The following is a 12,730-nucleotide window of genomic DNA, read 5'->3' as shown; positions in this document are numbered from 1 at the left end:
AGATAAAGGGGAAACGATACACGATGACTATTCTTTGGTTGCATTCTGAAAGATCTAACGTTGTAAACACTACTTGAGTTTTTTTTAATTTCAGATAATTCGCGGTCTATCGGCAACCGCTTAACCTGTCTTATCTTTAATTGTCAAGTATGAAAGAATAACATGATATTTTGAATTTCTTCCATGAGAGTAGAGTTGACCAAGTTTTGTAATCTTTATATAAAGTTTCTACTTCTATTAAAAAAGCGACAACATTTTTACATCCTCATCAGAGAAGATATTAGATTTGTGTAAAATTTGACCCCTCCCCCCAGTTTTTGTCAAATGTCCACGTTTTGAGACCCTCTAAATGTGAAAAACAGGTTTTCACGAATGTGTGTATGTATGTTTGTCTGTATGTCTATCTGTGAGCACGATGACTTGCGAAAAAATTAATCTATTAGATTGGCCTTTGTTAGACTCTTTTAGTGTCCTAAACTAAAGGTCAAGTTCGTTAGCCACCCATTTTGGATACAGATCTAAAAACTTACTGCATTTTGAATATTTTTGAGCCCAATTTTTTTCAAAATTCAGAAATTTTCTGTATGGATATTCATAGTATTCGAAAAGACGAACAATTTATCCTGATGACTTTCTTCCACAAACCCAAAAATTACCAGAGTTATATCATTTACAACATCCCAAAAAACACAAAAATGAACATTTCAGATACATAACGCACGATATGAAAAAAAACTCGAAAAAAATCAAGAGAAGAAAAATGTTGATTTTGAATGCCGTACAAGATTATCATAACAACTGGTTGAGTTTCGGTAAAAAATTCAATTGACAAAGTCTAAGTCACTGAGGTTAGGGCTATAATTTACAAGTTAAAAAACAGCCAGGCTGCTGTGTAGACCGCATGTGTATATTTTAAATCGTAAATATAAAACTCGCAACTTCGGTTGAAGAAAAAACAGAAACTGTAATAAAATGTTTAATAACAAAAGTTTTTTTAAAAGTATGTGCTCTTTTTTAAAGCTAGACAATGAAACTACGTGTGTTTAATGCCAATTCATGTTATGAATTGTAATAATATACATTTATAGAAATGATATGCAATTTGAGGGACAAACTCGAGTGCGAAGCACGAGATACGTGTTAAGAATGTGTTCGTTAAAACCGAAGGATTTAACAAGAGAGAATTCACAATCACCAAATTACGGTTGTCGATGCTTTGACCTTTAGTTTTAACAAGTTTGTGCACAAGTGTGGGGAATATACAAAGACCGAGCGCGGATCGCGAGGCAAAAACATTATCGAGCGCGAAGCGCGAGAACCAACAGTCGCGCGCCCATGCGCGCTCAAACTTGCGAAGGAAGTGAGCCGCGCGCATAGCGCGCGATGAGAATGTGCCAACATGTCGAAGGCATTTTTGGTTAGAGTTGAATTTTTATATTTTTGGAATAGTTTTTTTGCACGGCTCTGTCCCAGTATATCATCAATCACGGACGCATTTTATAATGCAATCAAGTGATCTGAAGAGAGCAGCCTCGACATATTGGACAAAGCCTTGTTCTTACCCCATCATTGAAGGACTGGGCTGCAGTCAAGTACACGATGGGGGGACCTACAGCTTGAGGTGGGTTCCGAACCACCAGAACCTCGGTAAAGGTACATTGAAAAATGTCCAGAGGTACCGGCTCAGGGATCGAACCCCGGACCTCTGGAGTGAAGTCCGAGCGGCTAACCAACTAAGCCACCGAGGCTGCGTCAAAACCTATTTTATTATACCTTTTTATTTTAAAATCTCTGATGAAACAGTGGTCTATATACACGTATCAACCTTGCTGCTGAAGTATCATTTAAGTTAAAATATTTCTTTTACGAAGGTGGACTTGGAATCACTGTATGAATTTCATCACAGCCCGTGATAATCCGTGGCTGTGTCCGACTTTATTAGAAGTACTCACCATTTGTCTGGCTTTGGCCTAGGGAGAGGAAAACTGCAGTAAACCACCTCCCGAGTTCAGCCGGTTTTTCTACAATAATCAAAACGCAGCGAATACACAACCCTGTCGAACGTCCCAGATGGTACACTCATCCGAGAGCTATCCACGCTCGAAATGGTTTGACATCAGGATTTTCCCTGAGATTCACCTCTCAACTAATGCCGTCGGTTCAGATCTTACTTTATACAGAATTAAATATCAATTTTTCAATAATTGAATATTGAATATTTTCATTCAGTATTTTTCAATGTTACAATGCCTTACACATTCTAGTATTCTTTAATTTTAAATGGTTAAATTTTAATAATCTCCAAAAACAAATTGTTCAATTTCGAAAGCACTATCAAGATTCGCAAAGAAACGTAATGTTTAGTTTTTAATATTTATAATAATGTTTATAGAATTTAACAAATTTGGAACAGTTTAAATGTTATTGTCTAAATTTTAATATTAGGATGTGAAATCAATTAATCCAGAAGGTTTTCAATAACAATGCCGTTAACTAATAAGTTTTAAAAGCTTAGAAACTTGGAGGGTTCAATTCAGGATTAATCAATTCCAAACACTATTACCTAATTTAAAATTTAAAATAATTAAATTTTAAACACTGGAAACTAAAAATATTGTCGAAATTTGAATAATTTAATAATGAACGCTTTTATTGTATTCAGTTCACAATTATTCTCTTTAATTTCAGAAAATTGGTATGTTTAAACTTAAAAATATAAAATTTTGAATGCTTTTGATTTAAATTATTAAGTTTCAAAGTGTACAAATTCAATGATTTAAATTTAAAGTCATATTATTTTTAGGACTTGGATATAAGGATCAGCAATTTTAAATTGAAAATTGTTGTCAAGTCTTGAGTGGCATGATATCTAGTTTTTCTGAATTTTGAAATTCATTCGCTCTTTTATTATATATATCTTTGTATTTTAACAACTCCATTTTGGTCAATACTATCCGCTGAAACCGAGGTAAAACATTCCCAGTGTATATAAAATATAATTTTTTTCACCAGGATCTTCACGGTTTCCATTTATTTCTGAAAATACAGTAAAGAAAAAATGTGTTCCTACACTTAAAAGGACATGACAAGTTCTTATGGGGGTTTTCATCCCCTTGACGAAACGTCCACGGAAAAACAAGCCTTGAGGCAGACTAGGAAAATACAGTGAACGCAGGTGGATCGATACTCGACGACCTCAAGCGACCAGTAACCTCATTACTTATTACCCTCTCTATTTTTCTATCGCTCACTTGATCCTGAAATGTTTTAACGGTCGCGGTCAATGTACTTTTGTGCAAATATTTTTATGATTGTTATTATTATTATTATTATTATTATTATTATTATTATTATTATTATTATTATTATTATTATTATTATTATACCAATATGCCATATCTCTTTTGGGGTAAGCTTTACTCGGTGAGGAAGGGAGTAATTTGGAAAAAGGGGTATAGCTTTTTTTATTGATCTTGAATTCCCGTGTTTTTTATTTCATTAACACGTTCGTTCCGCATTCACTGAATATATAAATAATTTAATTAAACAATTTAATTTTTGTATTGCTTTGACTAAGTATGAATCTAACATGTGGCAAAAACAAAGTGTCTACCGTACCTGGGAAACTTGGACAATGTGTAATTGTCAGGGAATTTTTATATACCTGAAAAAAAACGGGAAATTGTGAAGTAATATTTTCGAGATGACGCTTAATTTTTTTGAATTGCGATATTAAATTGAATAACAATGATTCTTCATTTGTAAAAGTAGCTTTGAAAGTATATTACTTATTGAACTATTTTGTTGAAAATTTATTTTTTTGTTGTTTGAAATCAATTTTTTACCTGAAAATTTAACTATTCTGTTTTTGGTTAAAGATTGATCGGGTTTAGTTGAAAATAAAAATATCTAGTTGAAAATTCACGTATTTTGTTTGCAATTTTGTGGGTATTTTTTTTAATTGAACTTTTTGAATTGAAAAGTAATGTTTTGTTTAAACGTAATTTTGGTAGAGAAGTAATCTTTTTGGTAACAAATTTAACGATTTGGTCAAAAATTCATCGACCTTTTCAAAAATCGAAATTTTTACTTGAAGAGTTAGGAATTTCAAGCGCGATTAAAGCACTCACAATTTAGAGCCAATTTCAAGAAATCTTTAATTATTTTTGTAGTATTATTTAATTATTTAATTAATCGATCGAAACTGTATACATATTGCGAGTCGATTATATTAAAATATGCGAAGTATTTATATGGCTTCATGCTATGAAAAATTATACCGGGAAAAACCTGGAATTGTCCGGGAATTTTTTCCCAGGATTTGAGTAGACACCCTGAAAAAGTGTAAGGAAATATTGACAAACTACCAAGTATCAGACAAGAAAACATTGTTAGGAAAATGATAATTAATGGTCGTTGATAAGTTGTTAGCATATTTCGCGGACGCCTTTGGTCAGCATATTAATAGACAATTTTGATGTTATTAACAATTTTCTGCATACTAAGTTACTGTTTTAATTGTGCTATCCACCACTGAATCACTTAGTAATGTTCTCTCTCTTTTTTATTTTTATTTTAGAAGCAGACGTAGCAGCCAAGAAGGCGACAGGGGGTCCAGTCGATTTCTACCAGACGCCAAGGCTTTCTTCAACGGTCAGTGGCAAGATGGTAGCATCGACTAACAACCTGGAAGATCTTGGAATTAATCATCCAGCGAATGCCAGTATTGAGATTCGACAGCAGCAACAGCAGCAGCAAGGTCATGCTTGCAAATCGGCTGTAACAGCTCAGGATAAACGCAGCAGACTCAGTAATGTGATAAACAATCTCAGGAAGAAGGTGCCAGAGCCAAAAAGTGAATCATCTTCATGCACAAAAGAGGATGTCAGAAACAGTGTTGAACGGAATCTCGAAACTCTCGAGCAGTACGTCATGACTGTGCTGAACGGAGTCATCAAAGATCAGGAGGAGAGCAATCTAGAATCTAATGTAGAGAAATTAAATGATTCTACAAGAATGAAGGATCCGGAGGACTCTGATGAGGGGTTTGTCAAAAAAGGAGATGATTCTAAAGACTGCGAGAATAGACTCGAACCTTCCGTACCTGCGAGCGAGGAGGCGAAAGTTATATCCATCAAGGGGCCCAGTGCAAACCTCCGAGGTTTGGAAGAAGAGAAAAAAGACAGCAACATTTCGATTGCAGATGAGGGAGCGAAAATCGAAAAGAGAGAAGAAATCAGTAAAGAGGAAGAGGAAGAGGAAATTGAGAAAAGGAGTCGAACGCTTGGAACAATTATAATGGAGAGGTTAACTGATCATCAGGATCAGAAGGAGGCTCCTAAGATGGTGGACGAGACTTTTAAGAAGTTCGAGGAATCTTCAAAAAATTTGGAATTGCAGAGGGTCTGTAAGGAACTTCTGAATGATCTTCTGAACGACATTGTTCAATCGGTTCATCAAACAGAATCAGCAGACTTAACGAAGGCTGAGGAGAGTCAGAAAATTGTGCAAAAAAATGTAAGTTTGGAGAGTTTGAGGACTAGTCTGCATTGTAGTTTGCCCTTGGAAAAAGTCGCCTCGGTGCTTCAAACCTGTCAGGTTTCTGAAGGTGCAAGTCAAACTTCTCCTAAGGTTTCCAACAAAACTTCGACAAAAGCTACGTCTCCAACTGTTAGACACCTTTGTCTGTACTGTGACAGAAAATTCCTGTCGATCTCCTTGAGACAAAGACATACGGACAGAGTTCATCAATTAGGAGGTGGAAGGCGATCAGAAAGAAATTCGAAAAAGTCTTCGCAAAGCTGCCAGTACTGCTCGGACAAATGTGTAGAGAGTTTAGAAGGTCTCTTTGAGCACATGATTGGAAATCACGGGGACAAGTACCATGCTTGCCTTCAATGTGTGACGAGATACCTTACGAGGGAGGCTTTGATTAATCACACAAATGAAGCACACAGCACCAGTCATGACAGAATTGCAGCAACACATGTTAGTGTTTTGATATTTTAATTAATAATTGCGTTTGAATTGAAATTAGAATTTTAGTTTAGGAGAAGCCATTATTTGATCTAAAATTGAAAAAGTCCATTTTCTTTACACATACATGTAAAACTGTTGATTGGCTACCGTGTACAGGCATCGAAAATGGTAGATTCCATTTTTGCAGGAAGGCGATGAGCAAAATCCCCAACATCGGTGAGCAAAACGCTCTCCATGGTTACCAAAACATTTTGCTCACCACTTTTACTATTAGTGCCATCTAGTGTCTTAAACAATTAACAAGTAACATTAAAAAGGGGGGAGGGGTTCGTGTTTCGTTACGGTATGTTATGTAGGGGGGAGGGGGTATTTTGTCCCGATTTCGTAACATTTGTAATTTAGACATTTTCTTCACCATCAACTTTGCATATTAAAATTTCCAAATAAATAATTGTAGTTGATCATAACATTTATTTCTAACTGTTTCTAAACATTATTGATAGAAGAGAAAACTTACATGGTAAATGATTCTTTAATAATAGGAAATAATTATTTTCTTAACATTTCGCTACCACACTGTAATTTGAAACTTTCTTACATTTTCAAAGAGATAAGAAAAGTTAAATTATGGTTAAAAACTTATTTTGAAGAATTGGACAAAAAAGTTAAAAGATTTTTAATAATAATAATTATGAAGCATTTGCGGAAATTCAATTTTTTTTAAAAAGATTTCTGGGAAAATTTTAAATTGTTTGGGTTTTATTTTGAAAGAATAATTTTAAGTTTTGAAGATTTATAAATGTATGGGAAAAGAACATGGAGTACTTTGAGACAATTTTTTTAATTTTTCAGGATGTCAAAATTGCTTAGGTAGACTAAATTTTGCAGTGTCAAGATAATTTATAAAAATTCATGGGAAAATTTTAAATGAAACATTTTTGATTATTTCCTAAAATTAGTTAAAAGTGTGTAAAAGATTTTGAAGCAAAATTTAGCGATTTTTCCACACTACCTAATTTTAGAAAAATGTAGGGACATAATTCTTTGTAAGCCATCTTGTGCAATCTTATTGCACAATTTGTTTTTTTTCTCTTTAAGTTTATATTGGTTTAAAATATGTACTTTCAAATTTGAGAAAGTTCAAGAGATATTCATAAATTTTAAAACTGTTCAAAAATAATTAAAACTTGTAAAGATTTTTTAAAGAATTCTGTAAGGTTTCACGAAATTAAAAAAAAAATAGGTTCCTAGGAAAAATTAAAATAATTTTCTATTTCGAAAAATTAATTTTTAAAAATTATTTAAAAACATTTGAAAACATTTCAAAAATTGCCAAAGAAGAGTCTGGAAGATTTTAATGGACATTTTTTTTATTTTGCAGAATTAAAAAGAAAATTATGACCATTTTAGAAAGATTAGAAGGCTTAGAATGCCCGACAGGATTAGGCAAAAAGACTTTTCTTAATATTCGTGTCAAACTTTTAAATGATTTTTTTTTCGCTTCAAAAATAAACTTTAAGAGAAAATTAAAAACGGTTTTTAAACATATCAAACTATTTCGTAAAGTTTTGTAGATGTGTGTAAAAGATTTTAAAGCGAGTAAATTTAAAAAATTTTTATAAGAATTGAAGAGATTCAAAGAGAATTTTGAACTTTAGAAGATTTTTAGAAATGTAGATTTTTAAATATATCAAAAATAAATTTTAGGAGCTTTAAAAGAATTGCGAAAGGTTTCAAGAGAAGAAATAAATGTTCTCAAAATGCTTGGGTAAATATACAAGCTTATGCGGCAATTTTTTTAAATTGTTAATAATTTTTCAAAATGTTGAGAAAAATTCGAGTCAGTTAATAATATTTTCAAAGATTTAAGACGGTTTAAATAGACAAGAAATATCCAAAAACTTGGAAATATTATTATATTATAAATATTTCATTTGAAGTTATTAAAAATAAACTGCAAATTAAAACACTCGAAGCGAAATACTTTGAAATTTTTAACTTTTGAAATGAAAGTTCACAATTTTTGTATTCAAACGCTGAATAATGTATGCGTATAAAATGGAAAAATTTAATACTTTTCAATTGAAATTTTTTCAATTAGAGCCTTTAAAGTGCAACATGTAAGGTTAACTTTTATTGATTGTACAGTTGAAAGATTAAAAAAAAATAGAAATCCACAATATCATTTTCAATGCTATAAATTGAAGAATGAAACAAAAAATGTATATATTTTCAAACTTATATCATTTTAAGCAATATTAAGCTAGAATCATTAGTTTTACATCAACATTATTTTGTAATCTTTTCAAAGCTTTTAAATATATCTTAAACTTAATCGATTTTTTTCTAAACTAATAATTGTTCAATTGTTATACATTAATCAAATGTTATGTTGTTTTTAAAATATTTTTAAGTATATCTTCAACTTAATCGATTTTTTTCTAAACTATTATATGTTTAATTGTTATACATTAATCAAATTTTATGTTGTTTTTAAAATATTTTTAAGTATTCTGTTAAAATTATAGTTATTGAAAACAATAATTAAAATTTTTACTGAATCTTGCCGGCTTTATTTTGGATTTTTAATATACTTGATACTATTTTTTTTTAAATAATTCTTGAGTCGATACGAATCCAATATTGTATTTCTCATCAAACAACTTTCAAATTAATTCTGAGTTACAATAAGTAGCTTTAGAAAAATATAAATGTTAAATATTAGTATTCTTAATAAAAATGGTATAAGCAAAATAAAAAATGAAGTGTTTTTCATTAGGAAAAAGTTATTCTTTCTGCTAAATCATGTTCCAACTATCTCAGTGGTTATATTTCACCAAGAAAGTGTGACACAAACTAGGAATTGTTACTGTTATTAACAATAATTTAAATAAGGAGTCATGTGTGTTAATTTTACGCCTGCATAAGCGGTTTTTTCCTAATGATTATTTTAATTAATTTCGATAGTGGTACTTGAATAAGTATCGTTGTCAGAAATTCTCAATTAATATTACATATTATTAAATTATAGAAAATAGCAACTTTCATTAACGAAGTATTTAAGAAAAATGATTTTACTGTAGAAATAATAGGTTTTTTCACAACTTATTTGGAAATATTTTTTAAAGCAAAATATAAATGAAACTACTAGAACGATAAGCAGCTTCAAGTTATTGATAAATATTCATAAATTATAATAAAAATAAAAAATGCATTATTTTAAATCATTAACGACAATAACGTCCAAATTTAGTATATTCACTGCTCGCGAATTATTGTGCACATAATGAGATTCAATGAAGGAAGAAATTTTTCTCAAAGAATAGTATAGTATAGCAAGATAATAAAGTAAAATAATTGTATTTATGTTGCTTATAAAGGTTATAATTTTCTATAATTATCTAATAATAATAATATGAATTGAGAATTACTGAAAAAGTGACTCATGTAAGTGCCACTATCAAGATGCATTAAAATAATCATTACGAAAACATCGCTCATTCAGTCGTAGAATTACTATAGAGATGACTGTTTTTTAAAATAATTAGGTAATTTTGTTATCTTTTTCAATTATGATATAATGTAGTTTAGTATGCGTAATTCGAAAATTTGGCTCTAAAAAATTTTCCGTTTTAGATATTAACTTAAAGCGTATACATTTTAATTAGAAGAATTTTAAAATGAGGATTATAGACTTATCAGTTAAAAACTAGAAGCGTTTGAAATCGAAGACTTTGGATAAAAAATATTTTTAGTTGATCAACTGTGAATATAAATTAATTAATGATTTTTCTAATTGAACTGTACTTTTAGGATTAAAGAGTAAATAATAATTGGTTTTACAAGACTACAAAATTATATATTCATAGTTAAAGGATTTTATTACATTTTAAGTATTGTTTCAGTCTCAAATGTTCCATTTAAAACCCGTTCCATTTGAAATTCGTTAATTAAGAAAAACAACAATTTCTTAATATTTAAAAATATCTGACTGTTCATTCAAAAACAGTAATTATAAATCAAATATTCAAAACTAAAAGAAAGAAAACTAAAATTTGAACGTTACATTTTTTATTGTTCTATTTAAAAATTTTAATTCCTAACGCAAATTGTTGAATTTTGATGTGTAAATGGTACTTGAACAATTCATATTATTAGAGAAAAATCGAAAAGTTGAAGAGATTTTTAGAAGTTTTTAACAAAGATATTTCGGTGCAAATAGCCCACGGTTTTGGATAACATTTCAAAAATAATTTAAAATGTAAAAAAACTAAATATCATGTATATTTTTCAACATTTTAAATTCAAATTTGGAAGCGTTTTAAGGATTTTTAAACTATATAAAATAAAAATAATTTAACATTTAATTTAATAAGTGTTCAGCTTACAGAAAAATCTAACTGTTCAATTTCTAATATGTTTAGCTTGAAATTGCTTAAAATGATATCATTTTGAAAATTTTTTAATCCAGTGATTGATTTTTTAATTTAGAGCATTGAAAATTATAACGTGGATTTATATTTTTGGAACTGAATCTGTATCTTTGAACTCTACAATTGATAAAAGTACAACAATTTTAGTTGAGCCGTTTAACTGAATTTAATTAAAAATTCTTTAGTTAATAATCTAAGTAGCTTCCATTTTACACGTGTAAATTATTGAGCATTTGAATATAACATTTTTCAATTAGAAATATTTTAAACTTCGATGTTAAAAGTTTTAAATTTAAGAGGTAACTTCGGGTGCTTTAATTTACAGCTTAGTTTTTATTACCTCAAATAAAAAAATGTTGCGTTGAGCACCGTATCAAAATATTTGTTCATATAGATTGTTTATAACAACGAGCTTACATCTTAAACTAAATATTTACGTTCCTAAAATATATCTGCAATAATTCTGATAAATAGCGCCTTCTATTAAGTTTTTTCTTCGGAAAAAAATTAATAAATTCGTAAAAGGTCCAATTTTGATTTTCTGTGTTTAAATCATAAGTTCCAAAGAGTGAAAAGAAAATCGGTCAAGAATTGTAGACTGCAGTGAATTATGAGCAGTAAATTCTCGAATTCTATCAATGTGCGCCCATTTGGCGACAATCCAAAATTAAAAATCCAGTAATTTTTCATTCACCTGAGGAAAAATAAAAATTTCAAAAAGTGTAGATTAAAGATTCATCAATTATTAACTTCAAGATATCAAAAATATAATTATTCGGAAAATATTCGGAGTATAAGAAAGAAAAATTTGCTGTTCTAATCCAGCCTTTTTCTAATTGAATTTCAGGAAACTTTCAAAGAAATTTCTTCAGTCAAGGAGCTGCCGATACCCTCCCGAGAGAAGGCGGAAGTATCTTCCAAAGAAAAAAAAGTAGAAGACGATCCGGAATTTCGTGAAAGCTCTACAGTTCCCGTCTCCAACGCAATAAACAAAGATCTCTGCAGTAATCCTGGAAGTCCGGAATTCGAGAGTTCTTTCTACAGTAGTGTGAGCTGTAATATTCGGGAAAATCTTCTTCATCATTTAGATGGCAAGATCCAAGCAAACTCCACATCCCCCTCGAAATCTTCCATCGTAGACCTAAAATCTCAGTCCTTCTGTGAACAAAGCACCAACCAGATGCAATTTCCCATCGACATTTCCCTCACAGCCGTCACTCCCGTCTACAACAAAGACTACTCTTCAGAAGAATTTGCAAATTCGAGCGAGTATGCACAGAAACCGCGAAAAAATTGCAGATCTCATCCTCGAAGGGTATCCTTCGAAAAATACAACTTCCCGAGGAAGTACGATGGAAAGGAGCAGTGGACTTGTTCCATAAAAGATCTAAGTAAATTTGACATCTCTACGCAGTTGTCTCTACGAAAGAAGCAGCAGCTGATCAAAGAAGGCGATACTTTAAGTAGGCTGAATCAAGTACCCACTCTGGGTTTATCAAAGTCCGATTTTGTTCAAACTGAACTCAACGAATCGGATGAGAAGAGTTCAAGTTCTAGTCGTGTTGTGGCAGGTGTTGGAAATACCAAAGCAGGGAATTCATCGGAGGAGAATCCTGAAGACAGCAATGATGTCCTAGTTGGTCAGGAGACTGAATCCAGCAGTTCTTCTGCACCTTCCACCTCCAAAGGCAATCAATTCGAATGCGAATTCTCCACGGAATTTTCAAGCGAGTTTCAAAGTTTTCTCAGGCTGAAAAAGTGGGGCGACCCTAGCCAGGATCATCTTGCATTGAGCAATCATGTCGTGTACGCTGAACTCACTGGCGAATGGTCCAGACCACGTATTTACATATGTGGTGCCTGTGCTGCTAAACAAGTGAGTATCCCTCTGCAATTTTGCATTCTACTGGGTCTATATCAGGTGCAATTTCGTTGCTCGTATTAATCGAATTACAGGGTGGCGACTTGAAACCGGCAAACCGGGATACTTTATTGACTGGGGAAAAACTGGGAAATTGCCAGGAATTTTATTTAAAAACCGGGAATTTACTTTGGATCGCGGAAAGGATTTAATAATTTATGATTTTTAACAATATTTTTATTATTTAGGTTATATCAGCGGTTGAACATAAATTATGATCTATTATTATTATTATTATTATTATTGAAATGTTGTCACAGGCTTATACTGCCCAACATGTCGAAGGCATTTTTGATTAGAGATGGATTTTTATTTGATCATTTTTGCACGGGGCTGTCCCGGTATATATCATCAGTCACGGACGCATTTTTATAATGCAATCAAGTGATCTGATGAG

At 31.2% G+C, this 12,730-nt stretch overlaps 1 protein-coding gene across 2 annotated transcripts in view; it reads left to right on the top strand.

Annotated features, from left to right (window-relative positions):
• Positions 1-12,730, top strand: part of LOC117177159 — a 182,969-nt gene that overhangs the window by 139,595 nt on the left and 30,644 nt on the right. For both annotated transcript variants that reach the window (XM_033367663.1, XM_033367662.1), the window contains 2 exons: positions 4,580-5,988; positions 11,260-12,288. In XM_033367663.1, the coding sequence (XP_033223554.1) occupies positions 4,666-5,988; positions 11,260-12,288 (2,352 nt within the window). In that variant the 5' untranslated portion in view covers positions 4,580-4,665. The remainder of the gene's footprint in view (positions 1-4,579; positions 5,989-11,259; positions 12,289-12,730) is intronic.

The sequence above is a fragment of the Belonocnema kinseyi genome, chromosome 7, assembly GCF_010883055.1.
Source record: "Belonocnema kinseyi isolate 2016_QV_RU_SX_M_011 chromosome 7, B_treatae_v1, whole genome shotgun sequence".
NCBI classification, from domain to species: Eukaryota; Metazoa; Arthropoda; class Insecta; order Hymenoptera; family Cynipidae; genus Belonocnema; species Belonocnema kinseyi.
This window is presented reverse-complemented; position numbering and strand designations above follow the sequence as displayed.